General features: G+C 33.4%; 3 protein-coding genes across 6 annotated transcripts; 1 reads left to right on the top strand and 2 right to left on the bottom strand.

Annotated features, from left to right (window-relative positions):
- Nucleotides 1-2,813: 2,813 nt before the first annotated feature.
- Nucleotides 2,814-7,251, bottom strand: LOC142611967 (uncharacterized). 4 transcript variants are annotated; one of them, XR_012840138.1, is made up of 4 exons: nucleotides 7,108-7,251; nucleotides 4,787-6,773; nucleotides 3,384-3,501; nucleotides 2,814-3,231 (listed from the first exon to the last, which is right to left on the bottom strand). XR_012840138.1 is itself a non-coding variant. In XM_075784110.1 (4 exons), exon 2 carries the CDS (start codon nucleotides 6,768-6,770, stop codon nucleotides 4,794-4,796), a length of 1,977 nt encoding a protein of 658 aa, XP_075640225.1. In that variant the 5' UTR covers nucleotides 6,771-6,773; nucleotides 7,108-7,251; the 3' UTR covers nucleotides 2,814-3,231; nucleotides 3,427-3,463; nucleotides 4,787-4,793. The 4 variants fall into 4 exon arrangements, 1 of the variants encoding a protein (XP_075640225.1); XR_012840136.1 differs by having other exon boundaries at nucleotides 3,427-3,501; XR_012840137.1 differs by having other exon boundaries at nucleotides 3,384-3,463.
- Nucleotides 7,252-12,438: 5,187 nt separating this feature from the next.
- On the top strand, nucleotides 12,439-14,268 carry LOC142613464 (uncharacterized). Its single transcript, XM_075785827.1, has 3 exons — nucleotides 12,439-12,540; nucleotides 12,813-12,875; nucleotides 13,996-14,268. Exons 1-3 carry the CDS (start codon nucleotides 12,439-12,441, stop codon nucleotides 14,266-14,268), a joined length of 438 nt encoding a protein of 145 aa, XP_075641942.1.
- Nucleotides 14,269-17,096: 2,828 nt separating this feature from the next.
- On the bottom strand, nucleotides 17,097-19,929 carry LOC142614139 (myrcene synthase, chloroplastic-like). Its single transcript, XM_075786681.1, has 7 exons — nucleotides 19,771-19,929; nucleotides 19,398-19,665; nucleotides 18,854-19,229; nucleotides 18,389-18,607; nucleotides 18,161-18,299; nucleotides 17,801-18,049; nucleotides 17,097-17,688 (listed from the first exon to the last, which is right to left on the bottom strand). The coding sequence occupies exons 1-7, from the start codon at nucleotides 19,879-19,881 to the stop codon at nucleotides 17,344-17,346; spliced, it is 1,707 nt and encodes a 568-aa protein (XP_075642796.1). The 5' UTR covers nucleotides 19,882-19,929; the 3' UTR covers nucleotides 17,097-17,343.
- Nucleotides 19,930-20,521: the final 592 nt, after the last annotated feature.

Raw genomic sequence — 20,521 nt, 5'->3', positions numbered from 1 at the left:
ACAGCAACCGAGTCCTCACCTTCTTTGTTGATGCTGCATCTTCCCAGGTTTGGAATGCAAATAGTTTATGTCCTCCTTTTCTACATTAGTTTAAAGTACATTCCTTCACTTAGCTTTTTATTTTGTTAGATCTTATTAGTTTCTTATTTAGATACAATTTATCACAGCAATCTTTCATTGCTTTCAGAATGTAATTGCTTGTGTCTAAGATTTGAGAAACAGAAACTTGATTCATCTAGCCTCAGAACTGCACTTGCTGGTCTTGCCATTATTATTATTACTAGCTGCAAACCTACGCGTTGCGAGTGATAATTATTTTTATTGTAATTTTATTAATTTTTTTTTACAATTTAAACTAATTTAATAAAGAGTAATGTATTTCGTAATCATATTTTTATTTATTATAGGAACAATCATAAATGCAATATAGTAATAATCATAAATATAAATTTTGTCATATCAAAATGAAAACAATACAATTTTTCTAAAAAATTCAAAAAGCAAGTTAACAAAAATATTCATTTTTTTAATAAAAGTTATTTATAACATTTTGTGAATAAATAAAAAGAATATAAAATTTGAAAATTATTCTTTTAGTTTTAAACAAACATTCTCAAACCATATTTTTTCTGCCTACAATCCAAAATACCGAGAAACATAACTAAAAAAATTAATAAAACTTAACAATAATTAATTGGACCAATTAGGAAAACAATATGTTGTTGATAATCAATCTATTAAGGTTGTTTTCTTTGCAGAAATTGTAATTTCGTCCACCCAAAACATATTATCAAATAAAAAATTATTAGCAAAATCTAAGAATTAAATTACCATATATGCATTGTTATAAAATAATAATAATATTTGAAATAAAATTGCAAAAACTAAAATTTGTCACCCATTCGATTATTTTCGTTTGACTAACCTCTGTTTTTCTCTAAATAAATGGCATTATAAAGTACTTCTAATACAACTATTAAAAGTACTTTGTCAACGACAAATGATTAAAAAATAAACAAAAATTAGTAAAATCTCATAGTTTAACATCTAAATTGAGCACTATAAAAAATTATGCTATGTAATAGAATAAATACCAAATTACAATAAATACCAAATTATCTAAATCATGCTATGTAATAGAATAATATTATATTTTTATATGCTATATTTAATTCTTTATAACACAATAGGATAACATTTAACAATCAGAGAGAGAGAGAGAGAGAGAGAGAGAGAACAAAATTAAAACAACGAAAATTTGAAAAACAAAATTAAATTGCATTAACCCAAAGTAAAGTTTTAAAGAATATAAAAAATTATTAACCTAAAACAGAGATGCAAGAAAAATTAAAAAAAAAATCCACCGAGAGAGAGAGAGAGAGAAACTTTTTTTTTGTGAGGGAAAACTATGCCTAGAATGGAAGAGATAGTGACAAATTTATAGTAAAAGGGTGTGAATAAGAAGAGATAAAAATAAAGGAAGATGAAGGTAAAGAGGATGAATGATATTAATATAGAGGATATTTGAGAGATAAAAAGGTAAGGGAGGGAGAAATATTGAAGAAGTAGTGGGGAGATGAAAATGTAAAGAATGGAGAAAGGTTGGAGAAGTATAAATATTAAAAAAATAAATGTTAAAAAAAATTATAGGAAAATTAAAAAGAAAAAAGATAATGACGTGGATGTTAATGTCGCTCAACTGGAGCATAGTAACAAAAAATGCTACGTTTTAATTTTTAGATATATATAGATATAGATTACTTGGTAAAGTTTGAATTCTCTCTAGCACCAAACAAAGCAATTAAGCTCATGTTTATTCTTCTTTTATAACTTGAAAATTACACTTTACCACCCTAATTAATTATACTTTGCATCCTAAATTTTGAATTTTCATCCAAGTTAACAACAAAATTAAGGTCGAGGTGTAAAGTGTTAACAAGGAATAATTTAAGGTGCAAAATGTACATTTGAAAAGTTTAGACTGCAAAGCATATAGTTTAGTATGGTAAAGTATAATTTTTCCATTCTTTTGATGATTCAAAAATTTGTCTTCCCACTTGGCCTCATTGCGGTTAAAACCTATGGAATAAACCTTATCTGTGGAGATGCCATTTAAGCTATAAGCCTATAACTCATTGACAAAATCCTTCTATACAGTAACCTTAAATCCTTACTTGACCTTTATCATCCTCAATTTTCACCACCAGTTTTACATCCTATATCTTGTTAAAAAAGTGTGGCAAATCAGGGAAACTAATACAATCCAACATTTAACATAAAAAATTTAAATTTTACCATCAAAATGACCTATATAAGAATTGAAAATGACATATCATGGAATAGCACGTAGATACTACTTAGATTCTGTTTAGGATTCGTTTATTTTGCTGAAACTAAAAATTTTTTATTGAAAATATTATAGATAAATGTCAAAATTAGCTGAAATAATACAGTAAGACCTATGAATAGTATCAAAAAGTGTAGTAAGACCCATAAATAATAGCAAAAATAAACTGAATAGTTTACTTACTTTTTAATTTGGAGCCACCCTTACTATAGCACGAATCTGACTTAGAACATGTTCAGAAATGATATTTTGCCTTCTACGTAAGTACTATGTCATTAACTAACAATGAAAATCATACCCAAAAAAAAACCTTTATAAGGAGGGGCAAAATAAGTAAAAAGAAAATAAGAAAATATGGATGCTACACCTACAAAACAACTTTTTACAAACTAAAGTGGTTTGAAGTTATGCAACAGTGGTACCAAAACCATTAAGCGCAGTGTGCCCAGCAAAGGAATGCAGTACGTAGAGAGATAACAACCATAGACAAATTATAACCAAAATGAAGTAAATGCGGTAGTTCATTTTAGCCCTAAGATAACAGACTGACATGTGAGCTTCCAATAGTACTAGAAATGATACAGATATACAAAATCTGCCAGCTGCAACAAATCCAAAACTAAACAATCATCCAGACTAGAAAAGGTGTTGGGGGAGGAAAAACAAACAAGGAAAATAAGTAGATTTCTAAGTTACTCTCCGAAGAAGTGAAAAGTGGAAGAAATTTTGCATCAAGTCTTCTTCTTTTTTGATTTGAGCATCACTAATCCAATAAACACACATAAGAAACAGAGACACACCACACTGGCAAAAAGGGGTACTAGTATAGCATATTCTTATGGTATGAAATCCTTGTGGATGAAGTGATCACTATCTTCAAATGGCTGAAAAATCACAAGATATGAATCAAATGTCAATAGGTAGCTTATACAGCATTTTTTCCCCTTTTATCTTTTTGGTTGGAGATTTGTAAAAGTATGGATCAAATTAAATTGAAAGTAACTGACAAAGAATGATGATCCAGAAAGTATAATACATGAATATGGATAAACTGAGCAGATAATAGAAACCCAACTTGCCTATCTGCTAATTACATCCCGATGTTGGTGGCTTTCACTGCATGTAATGCAAGTACAAAGAAGACAAATCAGCAACTGCGCATGTAGTAGCAGACACTTTGATCAAACATTAATAAATATCATAATATCAAAGACAAATGGGCAAATGTAAACAATCCCACCCCCCCTTCTCTTCTTCTTCACCCACAAAAATTTAAAACAACAAGAGAACCCTCAAGGTTGCATGGAATCAAAGCCTGGAAATTGGATATCTAGTCCCTTTGTACATAAATGAGCTTCAAACTGAATCAAAATTGGATATCTAGAAAGAGGAGGGAACCTCCCAGTCCCAGCCATAAATTAATACCTAGTGCATACACAGGTAACACATATCTGGGTGACATAATATTCATTGTGAAAGGAAAAAAAATGGAGAAAAAAGAGGGAAAAGCATCCAAGAACTAAAGCACATGCATATGTGGATTTATACTAGAGTAGGGAAACTTTCTCACGATCATATATTCAATTATCAATGCCAACAACAATTTTCAGTTCTTTTAGCTTTAGAAAGTATTCAAGCATCCATAACCATTAACAGGGTTTGACAATAACACCCCCCCCCCCCCCCCAACAAAAATTAACGAATGTCACCATTACTTTTTTTAAAGCTTCTATCAATCATGACAGAATCCCCATGCCCAACTCTCCTTCCCCAACTTCTCCCCCACCTCCCTCCCCTCTCTAAAGAATAGATCCTTCAAAAAGACCTAAAAGTCCCTCTTCATGAACTTCACATATTTAGCTCCTATAACTACATGTGTATACCAACAGGTTGACTAAAATTATATCAACAGTGAAAAAACTTTGTTAATTCTACAAAATTTAGTAATTATCAATACTACAGTCCTATTTACTGTGAAAAGCAATCTGCACTCACAATGACATTTCCAAAAGCATAGTCAAACACTAAAATCTCATCTTCAAATTTCTAAGATTAACCATAAAGTTCAGGTCCCCACAAAATACTTGTACAATATGTTTGGAAGTTTGGAGAGTGGTGAGAAGTGAGGGAGGGGAATAGTTATCCTTTCCCCTTGTTTTGATATTTTAAAAATTAAGTAGGGGGAAGAGGAATTAATATACCTTCTCTAAATTAGGATGTTTAAAAAAATTAAGGCGAGGAAAGGGTAGGGCAATGGTCATATAAATTAACAATTATTACTATCTTTTGCTTCACTTATTTTTTTTAAGAAATAGATATAAATTGAGACGAGGGGATAGGAGTAAGATACGTAACATCTCTATTCATTATTAAGAAAATATCAATGAAAGTGAAAAAACAAAATAAGCATTGCTATCAACATTTTAAAATTTAACTCACTTGTCTATCAAAATGGAACTCGACGTTCTTTGAAATCTTGAAAATCATCGATGATTGATTCTAAACTAAATTTTGCAGCAGTCTCCTTCTCTATATACAAAATCAAAGAGTCCGCCAGAAAATCATCTTGCACTTTGTCTACAAGCCAAGTTTTGACAATATTCATGGCTGAAAATGCTCGCTCCGTAGTTGCAATAGAAACTGGAAGAGTAAGCACAAGTATAACCACTCTATAAATGAGATGGTAGTCTATTGATTTTCTAGATTTTGCCAACCATTGGCACAATTCAGAAATACTTGACAGCTTTTTGAAGTCCAGATGCCGAACTACATCATGCTCATAATGATCAAGTTCCACTTTCAGTTGTTGCTTTTCTAGGTCTGTGAAGTCTTGTGGATAAAACTTGTTTACCAACAATAAAATATCTTCGATTCTAAAAGATTCACATGCTTCTCTAGGATCAAGAGCTGAGCTAAGACGAAGCAGTTCTACTACATGCTCACTAAACCGACGATTTAATTCTTGAATTATAGAATCTATTGTAGCATTAAAAATATCTACTCGGTAATGATGCTCAATTGTAAAGTAATCTTGTTGATGACGATGGCGAGCTAGACCTCGAAACCGAACATAACGAGCATTCATATCTGGGACATCTATGTTGCATGCCTCACAAAATGATTTCACAGTGGTAAGTAAGCCATCCCATCCATCATCTCCAAATTTTTGGATAAGTACTTTGGTGAATGAAACAAAATGCAAGACATTTAAAATGTTTTGAGACTGGCATTGCAAAGCTTGACAAAACGAATTAGTGATCTCCATAACTTCTTTCATTAGATGCAAAACGAACACAAATTCAAATGATATCAATTCCTCATAGGTTAAGTCTGCCTCTCCTCGTTGGGAACTAGTTTCATCATCAATGACATTAAGTAAAATTTCACATATTGGACTGAATATTTTTATCAAGCTAGAAAATGATTTCAAGTGAGAACTCCGACGAGTATCTCCAGCCCATTGCAAAGTGCTGATCTCATCAAATCCCCTTCCAGATTCAAGCTCAACCATGTCAATCATATGTGCAATTTCAGCAGCATAAGAACTCTTTAGTTTCTCATTACACTCACCAACAACATTGACAACAGAAGTTAATTTCATGAAAAAACTTTGAACAGGGATTACGTTTTTTGATGCTGCCGCTAACGCTAATTGCAGGCAATGTACAAAACAATGGATGTGGTAAGCATGTGGACAATCATTTGAAACTAAAGCTTGTAATCCACTCCACTCCCCTCTCATATCACTTGCTCTGTTATACCCCTGTCCTCGAATATTTTGGATATTTAGACAATGATGAGACAAAACAGAATATATCCCATCTTTTAGGGTTAATGCCGAAAAGTTGGAGACATGAACTAACCCAAAAAAACGTTCTTGCACAAAGCCGTCTTTGTCTACAAACCTTAAAACAATGGCAATTATATCATTCAATGACACATCATAAGCTTTATCAACAATTATGCAAAACTTTGCATCACCAATTTCTTCACGAATTGACTTTCTCACCTTGTTTGAAAAAACATGTAAAATTTCTCTTAGGATTTCAGGTGATGTGTAAGACGCATTCTCGGGAGCTTTATTCATCGCTTCAGTAACCTTTTCATTAAATGATGCCACCAAATCCAAGAATGCACGGAAATTTTCATGACTGATTAAACCAGTGAAATCATCAAACAGAAGACCTTGGAATGCAAGAAATCTGACAACATCAATCGTGACCTTTAATAGCAGCCGCTCATTGTCAAGCACTTGATTACCCTCACAAGAGCTCTCCAAAACTCTATGAAATGAGTTGGAATTTTCAGACATTTGGACATCATCAGCACTAGCACTTGGCAACGCGGGATCATCAGTTTTGGCTTCTAAATTATCTGTATTTTTTCTTTTGAAATAATCAAACATTGTAGTTGACTTTCCCATGATCTACAAGTCAAATAAAATTCATATTAATTAATCATATTATAGGGATTTATATGGATTTATCCTACATAAAAAAATTTTCATTCCATTAACAGCATATCTAGATATACACACACACTACTAGTCAATGACCGCTCAACTCAATTTAAAGAGTACCCAGTTGGGCACTTCATAATTCCCATTATTTCATTAGAGTATTATTAAAGGCAGAGAGAGAGAGAGAGAGAGAGAGAGAGAGAGAGAGAGAGAGAGCAGTCAAGTTTTCACACTTATCAGTTATGACAGTTCAGAGATAATCAGAGACCAAAAAAGAGAGATGAGAGAGTCATGAGCAAACCTCAGCCGATTCGACTGGAGAGGTGACACGGCGGACTGAGCGAGAGAGTGATTTCTGGGTTTTCTAACTTGTTTTGGTAGGGTTTTGTGATTTGCTTTGTTTTTTTTGGTTTTAGACCAAAGTAATTTACTTAGCGGGTATTGTCCAGAGACGGAGAGGTTTTCCTTTATTTTTTGTGGCGCAATGGCCAAAAGGTTTGGCGCACATATATAATATGTCATATATGTAGGTTAATTGTAATTTTTTTTTTTTTTTTTTGTTGATAAGAATTGTATATTTTTAAGGGACGGAGGCCAATAATATTATATATATATATATATATATATATATCTTAGCACTAAATTTTAAAATTTGTGTATATATCAACAATGCTACATACATACATAATTAATTTCACAATTTATTTAAATTAAATTGTGATTAGTATAACATCTTTTTCAATCACTACTTATATAATTTTTATTGTGCATCAATCATAACTTATCGCTTGGATAGTTATTAAATTTATTGGGTCTTTAAACTTATAATTATAATTATATATGCTAGTTATTTTAAGGGGGAAAAAAATGAGAGGGATAGCCCCAAAGTCTCTTAAGGCTAGAGTAAAAAAAAAAAAAAAAATCATAAAATGTTTAGTAATCACTGAAGTGGCGAGTTGTAAATAGTAGACGATAAATTTGTCAGTTGTAAGCCCAAATGAGAATTAATAACAATTTAGACGGGAAATTTTTTGTACATGTAGCTTTGCTCTTAGGTTATGTATTTACTCAAACCTTTGGTCACTTAGGCAATGGTCCCCCAAATGGAAGAAAGGACCATATTGAACAATATAATATTTATATCTATATATATTGTAGCTAAAAAAAAAATTGGAGACCTCTCAACCAACAATAAATAAATAAACAAATGATCGGCTTCCTCTGTTGACAAAAAGAATATATTGTCTGTTTGTCTCAAAGTGCAAAAATTTAATCAAGACTAGAAATTTTAACCAAAATAAAAATAAAAATGAAGGCCCTTTTTATTGACAAATAGAATGCATTGTCTATTTGTCTCGAAGTGTAAAAAAATTTAATTAAGACAAAAAAAAATTATCCTCTTTTTAAATGTTGTACACTCTATTAATGCATTTTACTTTATTTACGACAGTTTAACGGTAAAAATTTCCAATTTTCCAAGCACATAGGAATTAGGAAGTGATCAGGCCCTTCATTTCTATCGCCATCAAAATTAATAGCATTCCAGAAAAATTCATTACTGAAATCCAACCTGCATTACTTGATAGCCACTTAAACAAAGGGGGCATTATTCCACAAATTTATTATCAAAAGTTAAATTTATATTATTTAATTAATATTTAAATATACCAAAAAAAAAAAAAATGCTAAAACCTCAAAACTAGCCCCGTCTAAGTTTGTCCCAGCAAATAGGGTTCATGAAACCTGCCCCACCCTTTATTCCTCTTTCTTTCTCCTTTGTCCATCCAAACAAGTTGTTAGCAATCCCTTTAAAAAAAAACAAACACACACACACGCGCATATATAGCTTTAATAAAACCACCTAACCACACTTCTTATATAATGGAAGGCAACATAGCTATCACCTTATCTCTAGAGGTCCAAATTTTGATTATAATTTTTCTCAAATTCAAAGAGTCTAATGCCATAAGAAGTAGCATAACTTTTGCCACAACTCACTTATGTAGTGAGTTATGACTTATGAGTAGTAAAACTTCATATTCAAATTACTTTGACTTTCTGAAGATAAAAGCCAATAAAATCGCAATATAAGATGAAAAGTGTTAGGTACATTGTAGAAAACCACCTCAATCCAAAATAACCTACAATCTTAATTCTACATACAAATCATAACTTAATTGAAATTGAAAAATATAATTTTAACATTACAAATCACGTAGTGAGTATAAAATTTTAATCCCATTAAAGATTTGATTTACATCCCTAACCTCATGTATTGTAAAATTGTATAACTATGCAAACGAACTGACCATGACAAAGCCCAAAAAGAGTTTAAAATTTTTTATATTGAAAGTCTAATGAATTTGATTTCTATGAAGAAAAAGTCAAATCTACTTACATGAATAAATAACACACCATCTCAAGTCCTAGGGTTCCTGTCTATAAAACAAGTATATGATTCAAAAATCCTTTTTTTTTTTGCAAATCAATCTACCATAAAAGGAAGTTGAAGATCACCTATTAGGCCGATTGGGAGAAAGTTGATTGAAAAGTTTCTATTTTATTTACCAGAAGAATTGGTTTAAAGATTCGAACACGGATTTGATTTTCCTTTTCCAGTTTCACTGTTTGCACTTTTCTAAATGAATGACAACCCGAGTGTTTCAAGGTTTGGCCAGGGGTTTGTTTATATATATTAAGAAAAGTACAATTTTTTATTAAGATAATTAAATTTATAGTTACATCATCTACCGCAATGGACTTGGACCACTGCGAAATCCTTACCTTTTTTGTTTATTGGAAAACCTATAAATGAACCCAATGGGAGCCTACCTTACACCCTTTCTTAGAGCATTTTCATCATATGTTTCAAAAACATGTCATTTTAACACATCAAACACCTACTTTATCATTTTACCATATCATTTTACAACATCTCATTTATCAGATGTTTTATCCTTCAATTCTATACATTAAAATAATATTTACTACACATTAAACTAATATATTAACTCCTCCTGCTATCACCACCACCACCATCATCATTATCATCATCAACAACAACAACAGCAACAACAACAACAACCACCACCACCACTGCCGCAACAATAACCACAGCCACCACCGGCACAAACCCACATCCACCAACGCCACCTTAAAAAAAAAAAAAAAAAAAACTCAACTAGAGAGATCGGCACACATCCACCAAACCAAACAAACCCACATCCACCACCAACACAAACCCACGCCTCCGTCGCCGTTGCTGAGGGAAGTTTTCACTTTTGGCCACCGTGTCCTTCACATTGGAGTTCCTCTTCGTCGCAAAGTGGGTCAGTGATCAGTGGCAAGATCAGCGTGGTGAGATTGGCGTGGCGAAATCGACGATGGCGAGATCGGCGTGGCGAGACGGCTAGGTGAGACGACAATGAGAAAAAAGAGATCATTAGCGTGGCCAGACAGAGAGAGAGAGAGAGATGTGTTGCAAACGAGAGACAGAGAGAGAGAGAGAGAGAGAGAGAGAGAGAGAAAACGAATTTAATAAGCCAAACAGTGTTTGGCATATATCTCTGTACCGTCTCATCTTTGAGACGGTACTGTGCATATGTGTTAAAATTTTTGGTATTTAGAACATCTCATGAAGCTCATATTTTGGAGTTTGGTGTGCCAAATGTGCCATATTTTGACATTTGACACCTTTGGCATGCCTGATGAGAGTGCTCTTACAGTAGCAGGAGATGCCATTTAAGCTAAAACTTTTTGACAAAATCCTTCTATATAGGTATCTTAAATCCTTAACCAAATAAAAATAATTAAATAATTAATCCTTACTAACTATATCATCCTCATTTGTCCCCTAAAATGAACCCAAACAATCACTCTTCCTAAACCAAGGATAGAGAGATATTTGAAAACAAAAGTCATCATCTGATGGAAATATCCTTAAAATAATCATTGACTCTATGTCTAATTGTCTAATAAGTTTTACGGTGTCAGAACTAGTGGCTTTGAACCAAAAATAGCTTATAAAAAAGGGCTTTGAACTGGTGATAAGTTCAGAGAAGATTAGGGTGTGTACATAACTTATTATAATAATAATAATAAATTAAGGGAAAAATTGGAGAGAGAAAATGAGGTTAAGTTACTGTAGGCTGCTTTTTTGGCTCTTTTATATGATGCCCCATATCTAGTGCAAAACCAAAATAAGTTGATTAAAAGTGCCCTTATGATTGGTAATGGTTTGGTTTGTGTAGATACGAGAGAATTTGAACCTATGGCTTCCACTCCATGATGGTTGCCTTTTATCATCACATCAAGATATCAATGGATTTGTTTTTGATGTAGCCATATAGGTGGGATTTGAACCTAGATCCTTTATTTGACAATAAGAGACTTTACTAGTTGAGTTAATTAGAGTTCAAAATAATGGTTTGGATTAAAATGTAGTGCTAAACATATTCAACTGACGTTAAACAAGATTTTGTAGGAAACATACAATAATCATCCATTCATAATGAAAGTGGAATAAAGCAGTGGCTTGCTGGAACCTTGGAGTCTTTGCTTTATTTAGGACATTTGATGGATTCTGATAAAATAATTTTAGGCTTGGCTCAGTTAAAAATGGGCTAAGCAGCAAAACCAAATACTATGCTGCTTGTGCTTGGATTGGTTGGTGGAAAATGTATTTAACTTTAGTCCAATCCTAATTAAGCTTGGCTTGATGCAGTACACTAGCTTTCTGTGCTTAGTTTTCAGGGTAATGCTTTCTATTTCCTCTGTATTCAAATTTGAAAGTGACTTAAGCCTCATGAAATTGAGTCTTTTTTTTTTGTTTGGGGGGGGGGGGGGTTGGGTGTTGGTGTGCTCTCAGAGAGAGAGAGAGAGAGGTGTGAACTTGTTTTGCATTGTGAAACCAAAAATTGTCATTAGATTTTGGTAGAATTTGTAAGAGACCTGGTTTCCAGAATCTTAGTTTACCTGGAATTGAACTTGCTGGGTGAAGCCAAACTGCTTCACAGTTGATGTTGGTAAATATGTTAATATTTCTTTTATGGGCTCCTGACAAAGAATATTTGGTTTTGGACAAGCTCCTCAAAACTAATCCATTATTTGCAAGAAAGAAATAGATTTCTTGGTTTTATTGTATGTACAATGCTTGATGTGGATATTTTAATTGAGGATTTTTATCCGCATTTATTCAATAATATATGGACTTATCAAAAGAAAAAAAGAGAAAAAAAAAAGAAAAAAAAAAAGAAAAAGAAATTGAAGATTTAAATTTAAATTTATATTTTATTAGGAAGGTTATCATGCTTCTTTTTCTGCAGGCCCATGAGTCATGATAACACTCTTAACAGTGCTTGCTAAACAAAACATTAGATGGCCATAACTAGTGCTGTAGTAGTTGATGTTGTTCTTATGTTTAATTAATTTATTGCTCCTCTACCCATCAAAATTGTCTCATTTTATGATTTTTAGTTCCATTTGTAACTATTAGATCTTTAAGTTCTATTAATTATTTAAGTGTGCGGGGTTCAAGTCTTAAGAGTGGTCACTTGACTCACTTCATGCAAAAAAAATGCTGAAGAGTAGACTGTATCCAAGTCACCCATCCTAATAGTCCACTAAAGTGGAAATGGCATTGGCATTGGGTAATGACCCTTTTATGTTTATCTGTGATGCAGCTCTTCTTGGCTTTGTTGAAGGTCCTCCGTTTACCCTGCAGCGGCTCTGTGAGGTGACTACTTCATTTGTGCATTATATATTATGCTATACTAACTCCCCCCCCCCCCCCCAACACACACACACACACACACACGTGGTGGCGGCAAATAAAAAAAAATGGTGGATTTCTTTGGGGTTGACAGATGGGATACTTGCACATCTCCTAGTAATTTATGACTTCTTGACTAGGAAGATCTGCACATTAATTTTGTCTCATTGCTGTTACATATTTAATTTACTCCAATAAATTTCTCATGCTTTATCTTATTTATCTCTATTGAGCAGATCCTATTGGAAGCACGAACTACTTATCCTAATCTTTCAAAGCTTGGTTTAGCTCTTGAAAAGGCAATTTTTGTGCTGTTTTTGTTTGTCGATGTTGAAACCTTTAATGATTTATTGCCCTGTCAAGCGCAAGTTGTGTGGGTTTTCAAGTCCTAGGCTGTATGGTGCAATTGTAAAAGTCTCAGGTTTTCAAGTGCAAGTGCGCAGGTCCAAGTCTTGATAGCAGACACTTCATGCAAAAAAATGTTGGAGTAGGGACTGTAGTCAAACTACCCCTTCCAAGACCCCATATAAGCATTAAGAGTCCTGCTGGTCTGTCTTATTCTGTTGCTGCTTTCTAATATGGTTTTGTGAATGTCGATGCTACATTATGTCGCCTCAGTTTTTTGGGTGTGCATGTCTTTGGGTCTAGGGGTCAGACTCCTCTAATCACCAGACTTTGATTGATTAGTCTATGTTTATGGGTTTTCTTTACGGGTGATACTAGAGATACTACTGATTATATTTTTATTACATAAGCTTTACAAACTGATGTGTCAACATTTAAACATAATACATAAGGTAATTAAAGAATTATTTATTATACTGTTGATGTGGCACCAATCATATTTATTACCATTTCAATTTGTAAATTTTTTGTAGTAAAATTAGAAAAATTCTTAGGTACTCCCGGAGTATAGTGAAATGGTGCTCCCTCCTCTCACATTCATGGTGAACCCCACCATGAATTTAATGAGCAGGCCCCACTATGAATGTAAGAGGAGGGAGCACCATTCTCCGTGCTCCGGGAGTACCTAAGAATTACTCGTAAAATTGGTAGTACCTTTTTAATGTTTTCCTTTGTTGACATAATCACTAGCTTCATAACGTGTCTATTTAAGCCTGAACGTGTTGTAAGATTTCACAATCCTAATCATTTATCCCTTTCATTTTTTATTTTAAGAGGGGATAAAAATTCCATTCCATATTTTGTTATGTTTTGCATGGGCACTCGTCAAATTTAGAGATGTTTGACATGGTCATGGCGTACACCGCTTTCCAAATAGTTATAGAATGGTGGTAAAAGTTTGAAAACTGAAATGGCTTAATATATCAATATATCAAAATTTTAAAAATTGTATTTTTTCTTTCCTACTATTTTTGATGCTTACTGTTCTGACAATTTATCTTGACCTGCCTGTAGAATTTGTTGGTGACGTCTATGCTAAGCAAATCTATTGATCAATATCCACAATCAACTGTGCAAAAGCCAGATGAACCAGAGAAAGCAAGCGAAGAACTTGAGGCTCACCCCAATTCGGTACAAAATGGGGTCGAACCTATGGTAGGAGATGGAGATGAAGTAATGACAGATGTAGAGGCTGATATAGATGATGATATGACCATTGACATGGAAGCTTTTGAAGAAATAGTTGGATCATTAGAAAAAAAATCCGAACCAACTGCAAATTCTTAGTCTTGGGTGATTATTTCGGTCAATTGAATGCCTCAATTTTTACCGAGCTAATGGCTCTATTTCATTGGAGTTCTGGATTTCTAAATGGGCACGGTTGGCCCAGTGTATTCTGCTTCTGGGTTTGGTAAACTTCATGATAGCGTTAAGGAAAGGATAGCTCCTTGCGGCGAGGAATTACAAAAATCTTGTCTCAATATCCCAGGTGCTGTATTTATAAAATAACGAGATCGAAGATTACTTAGCTTTTCATCTGCTTATCAAGAAAAAAAAGTGAGAGGATTACTTGTCAGGTATTAAATTGGTAGTGCTGTATTAAATTAATAACTTGTGAACGAATTTAAGCTCTTTATGTGATTTTAAATACTCAGGTGCAAGATAATAGCTCGTTTGTTTTTGAGAAACACACACGCACACACAAGGATGGGCTCTAACACAGGCACACAAAAAACTCTACTCTAAAGCCATAATAAATAAGTAGTTCAATTTTAGAACATAAGTGACATCTTAGAACTTGTATTTAAATTTTTTTTTCCCTCATTGCTGAAGGCATTAAGTATGTATAATGTTGAGTCAATTGGTTGTAATGAAATGCTTTTGGTTTATTCCCATATGTATAGATTTGTAAATAAAGTTAAGCAATTTTTTGCAGAGTTTATTAAAGAGCACGATCGTACTGCTGTTGATAATTGATGGCATAATTTCCAATTTCCATGTTAACTAAATTTTAAAACTAAGTCTAATGTGATATTCTTTTTTTTCTTTTTTGGAAATAGAAGCATGCCATTCAATTAATCAGGAAAATTAGCATCTTGGTACAAAGCTTCCCTAACTATTGGAGGAACATCTTCCATCCAAAACAAATCATGACTAATATTCCTAGCAAATTGAGCTAACTCATGAGCAACCCTATTCCCCCCTCGCCTAGTACATTCAATCTTTGCCCAATGCAAAGACCTACTCAAATGATGAATATCCCCAATTACATTCCCAAGCAAAGAATGATCATCCTGCAAAGCTGAAATAGTTTTCATAACAGAGCTATTATCCCCTTCAATTATAAATTCAGTGAAGCCAGCATCTATGTCAAATTCATTAGCTTTCCTACAAGCAACTCAACCTCCCCGCTACAAAAAACCTCAAGTCCCTTAGCTTCCATGGCTGCCATAACCTCCCCTTTTTCATTCCGGATGATTGCACCAAACCCAGAGCTATTGAGAGTCGAAAACAAGGCTGCATTGAAATTAAGTTTGAAGATCGAAGGTGGAGGGGGCTGCCAGGTATCCCGATTAGATTGCCCTCCTTGTGCAGGTCCCATCAGTACTGATGCCATTCAAAATTCCTCAAGAAACTCCCTTGCCCGATTGTTCCTCTTATTAATTCATAAGAGGTCTCAAGAATACAGAGGAAAAAAAAAATCTATTTACAAGAGGATGGCTTTATTTCCTGGAATTTTATTCATTGGCAAATTTGATGTTTTATTTGACTTCTAAAGATAATAGAGTTGTTGTGATTGCAAAGAAAAGGGTAGAGTTACTAAGGAGAATTCACGGTTACAATATATCTTTGATGGTATTCAGTTTTAGAGAAGATGAAATTATGGATTATTTTTATGGAACAGGTTGAACGAGTTACAAATTTGAATGATTAGGGGTTTTTATTTTCTTGTTTTTGAATTGGCTTTTTTTGTTGAATGTGTGTGTGTGTGTGTGTGTATATATTGTTGATGTTCAATTTATCTTTTTTTTTTTTTTTTTGATGTAAAAGATAAGAGGTCTAATCTTGTTGTTTGGGTTATTTTTGCTGTTATTTGGGCTAATATTTATTGTTGTTATTTGGATTTTTGTTTGGTTTTACTTTTTTAAGAGGTTAAGGATTGTGTTTAGGTGGGCCAAGATAATTTTTGTTGAATCCAAATTCTTGAGATTTTCAAGTTAGGTATTCATTATTATTTTTTTTTAAGGTAGACAAAATAGGTTTAAGTTATAGAATATTGTGTGTATGAAGTATGAACACCCTGAGTAATATATAAAGCCGACACTGATAGACCCTGCTATTTATTGACAGAAATCTCAATCGTACTTGATTTGATCAATAGTATCATTGTTATTGCCTATTCCTATGAATCAACATCACATCCAGGGGAAAAAAAAGATTTAGCTCATTTTGATTATCAAAAAGCAATGACAGCAAATTTTTATGAGGCACATATTGAAGCCTTGTAAAACAAAACGTAAAACTAGCATGCAATAAAAGTGTAAAGGCTAAGACCTTTGTGGAAGGGGGTTTGGTCTGGAAATCATTCATACCTTTTGGATGGAATACATGTTTTATGCATGAACATTCATCTTTCTTTGAAACCAATTATTTTTGCCTTTTTAGTTAAATCTGAGTCATGGTTATTTTAGGTTCACCATGTATGATTTTTCCATTTCGAAAATGGGATAACATTTTATCAACGGGGTCAGAGCATTAGCAGGTACAAATTGGAGTTTCTATAAGTAAATCTACTTAACTCATTATAAGAAGTGTTACATCCATAATATTTTCATAACAAATTATAAGTGGTAAGTTATTATTCGTTTAATTTGAATTCACAACTGAAATTATTTTTTTATCCACCTATAACAATTAGTAACAACCTGCCAGTAAGATTTGTTATGAAAGTGTTGTAAATGTAGCACTTCTCATTAATTAACCCTGTCAAAGATATTTCAATGCAATAATAGAATTTTCAACCTCTATCTTAAAACTTTAAAAGCCAACACTTCATATTTTTGCCTCCATATTTTAAGACCAACGTTTTCAAAAAGATAACATAATGATTTAACTACTTAATTTCACAATATCCACGAAGATAATAAACCAACTAAACACTCATATAACCCATATAAACTAAAATAAAGGATTTATTAACCACAACATGTTAGGAAACCAAACTCCTACTTTATTTTGGGGGTCCATAGAAAAAATCTCAATTGGTCATCTGTTGTACGGCACCCTAACCCACTAATCAAACAAGATAACTCCCCCAAAACCAAAATCCATACTCATAAAATCATGGTTTAAAGTCTTCACTTAATTGATGCTCAAGTTTGGTGTAGTATTTGAATTGCCAGAAGACATCCTGGAGTGAGGAATGGGCTGAATAAGTAATGATAATACAGTATCTTTAGTTTTTTGGTCTGCAACACCGAACCCATCTCCATATTGGTACATGAAATGACCCATCCTTGCAAGGTTCATTGCAATTTCAATAAATGTTTGACAGAATGGAGAACTCGCAACTCTCTCTTCATTCACCTTCTTCCATGCTGTACTAATCAAAGACTTCACATACTCACGAGCATATTTTTCGCTAGCACCAGTTTCATTCATGTAACATTGGATTGACTTTGGAACATCACCTCTTTTTAATTCATTCTAAGTTTCCAAAGAAAAAGAAGAAGAAGAAGAAAACAATGTTAGGCTAAGCTTGTGTGAAGTAGTTAAAAGCATTCTTAATGAAACTATTAGGATAGTGTGATTAGCATACCGCAGATGTTCCAAGATCATTTGTAAGTCGTAGAATCATTGATGACCAATAGAATATTTTGGGGTGCTCTTCCAAGCAATCCAAGGCTTCCTTCGTTATTGGATTGGTGACCATAAAGTAAGCATGCATTAGTGCAACTGGTGTTGATGTTGAAATCCACGCATTCTCAAGGTATTCTGCAAGGCTTGGTATATATCCGCTGTGATACCACTTGGCCTCCAACAAAAAAGATTTACATAAATCTGACCACTGAAACAATTAAATGGGACCATGAATTAGAGGAATTAAAACCGTCATGTATTTAGGAGAAAATGTTAACAATAAACAATGATGGATTTAGAAGTCAAATGAAGTCAATACCGCTTTTTTAAGGTATCGAATGATGTGGAATCCTTGTTCCTTAAGGGGATCAAAAGCCATTTCATTAACAAAGTTGTAGAGAATGAAGAAACATATCTTCATATTATCTGGAAGCCGATCCATCGCATTGATCTCCCATCTGGAGTCAGACAAAAAATGAAAGAGTAATTTTTTAGTTTTTATGTCAAAGGGGATGAGGCGTAATGCACTAATGTGATTTATACATACCTCTCAATGGCATCTGTGAAGAGCTTGAGTTCATCCAAAGTTCCATATACAGCATAAACATCATCTACTATCGTTATGAGTGAACCCAACTTTGTTAAATTTATCCTACAACACCCAAACTGAGGTTGATCTATCATACCCATTGACCAGAAGAAAATCTCCATTAGCCTATCCCTTGCAAATATCAAATTTTCTCCAAGCTTAGTGTTCTTCCACCACCTTTTTATGGACAAAACAAGAAAATATCAATTTTCTAAAAAAATTTACGCTATAATAAACTTGATTATTTGTGTTATGTTGCCATGAGATTTGATTTTAATTTTAATATTCATCATTGTACACTTCAATAGTTCAATAGAGAATCTATATAGTCCTTCAAGGGTTGTCAATAACTAAGTAATTAACGTATTGATTATATGTCAGATGAAGCTCAACTTAATGAGAGAAGTAATAAGCTTTTTTAACCTTGACACTTGTTTTAGATCTTCTTGGTGGACTGCTTGCACCATGTTGAAATCCATTTCTGCAAGCTTAAGTAAGATAGGGTTCATGTCTTCTCTACTCCTATATATATCAATAAACCACCTTGTTTCAAACTTTATTATTCTCCAATGCAGTGGAAGCTCCAAGGCATAAGTCACCATAGCAGAAAGAGTTTCATCTTTATTCTGCTTAACATATTCTTGGAGGTGCTTGGTTGCGAAATTTCTCAATTCCTCCAACATATTCTCACTTTCTGTCAAAAGGAATGATGCTTCATACAAGGATAGTATACCCTTGGTTTCCTCACAAAGGCATGCCTTGAATTTCCCTCTCTCATCCTTGAAAATATTGAAAACTCCTGCAATGACCAACGCAATAATTATTAACTATATTATGGTAGTATGTACACTGTCAAATCCAAGAAATAAACTATTACCTAAATGTACTCTTTCCATTTTAGTTGAATTGGAGATGAATTTATTCCGTTTAAATAGCCAATTTTTTTTTTTTCGTGTTTCAAAATTACCTTGAGAGATGTTATATCCATGTTGTCTTAGGAGTCTAAATTTGAGAGTTGTGGCATATAAATTCTCCTTCCTCCACGTATCACCACTTTGATCATTGTTGTATAGACCTTCCAATATTCTCTTCATCTCTCCCTCGAAGTGATGAGATAATCCAAGTCTTTGCAAGATATCTATCAGCTCGAGTTGCTCTAAAGGATCCACCACTTTGTGAAGCATCATCCTCACATGTTCCTTCAACACATTACTTTGTGCAGTGCAAATTTCTCCCTACATCACAATTTTATCATTAGGGGCCAATCAATTTCCAAGTAATATATAGTCAGAAGCACTAGTAAAATGATATAGCAATTGAAAACAATAACAAAATAATACCACATATTTGTTTCTCAGTGACTGGATGTAATCATAATCCCAAATGGAAGGTTGGTAATTTGCTGATCGCCGAACGATAATGGAATTATTTGAAGTATTGTTGTCTGCCATGCTAGCTGGATGTTATACTAAATGAGACTGAGCTTTTGGATGGGGGATGTGCTCCTGTGAAATTTCAAGTAGGGAGAGAAGCAAGTAGGTTACATATAAATTATCCATTGAGGCAGAGTTACAGTGGTTTTTGTGATTGAATGGGTTATTGTTTGAAAAGACTGAGAGAAAAAGAAGCAGGGAGAATAAATAGAGAGACAAGTGAAAGAAAGTAATTTGTAAAACGATATTTGTATTACATAACTTGACTTTGTACATTGTCCTTATTACAAGTCCCAATAAAATATCCGTGATTCAAAGAATTTCAAGAGCATCGCTCCCTCCTCTGAACTCTTATATGAGGAATGGCACCCACATGGAGGGAGTGATGTTGTTACCAGCTCTAACAGCAGAACACACAGTGCTCTGCTCTTGGGGAAGATTGGTCTGTGTGTGTCGGAAGAATGAACACGCTTTATCCATATTAAGTGTCCGTTTGGCAAAGACTATTTTTGCTAACATATTTTACTATTTAGCTTATTTTTGCTACTATTCATGAGTTTCACTGTAGTTTTTGGTACTATTCATGGGTCACACTATACTATTTCAGCTAACTTTTACCTTTATCTACAGTACTTCAGCAAAGTTTTCAGTTTCAGCA

This window comes from Castanea sativa, chromosome 10, assembly GCF_040712315.1.
Source record: "Castanea sativa cultivar Marrone di Chiusa Pesio chromosome 10, ASM4071231v1".
NCBI classification, from domain to species: domain Eukaryota; kingdom Viridiplantae; phylum Streptophyta; class Magnoliopsida; order Fagales; family Fagaceae; genus Castanea; species Castanea sativa.
The sequence above is the reverse complement of the archived record's forward strand: the minus strand, read 5'-3'. Positions and strand labels throughout refer to the sequence as shown.

Excerpts from the sequence above, each read along its gene's own strand:
- LOC142613464 (XM_075785827.1), top strand. The coding sequence starts at position 12,439 with ATGGCATTGGCATTGGGTAATGACCCTTTTATGTTTATCTGTGATGCA. Across the intron at positions 12,541-12,812 it reads CCCTGCAGCGGCTCTGTGAG|ATCCTATTGGAAGCACGAAC; the intron begins GTGACTACTTCA and ends TCTATTGAGCAG. Across the intron at positions 12,876-13,995 it reads TTGGTTTAGCTCTTGAAAAG|AATTTGTTGGTGACGTCTAT; the intron begins GCAATTTTTGTG and ends ACCTGCCTGTAG.
- LOC142611967 (XM_075784110.1), bottom strand. The coding sequence starts at position 6,770 with ATGGGAAAGTCAACTACAATGTTTGATTATTTCAAAAGAAAAAATACA.
- LOC142614139 (XM_075786681.1), bottom strand. The coding sequence starts at position 19,881 with ATGGCAGACAACAATACTTCAAATAATTCCATTATCGTTCGGCGATCA. Across the intron at positions 19,666-19,770 it reads CACTGAGAAACAAATATGTG|GGAGAAATTTGCACTGCACA; the intron begins GTATTATTTTGT and ends ATTGTGATGTAG. Across the intron at positions 17,689-17,800 it reads ATGATCTTGGAACATCTGCG|AATGAATTAAAAAGAGGTGA; the intron begins GTATGCTAATCA and ends TTGGAAACTTAG.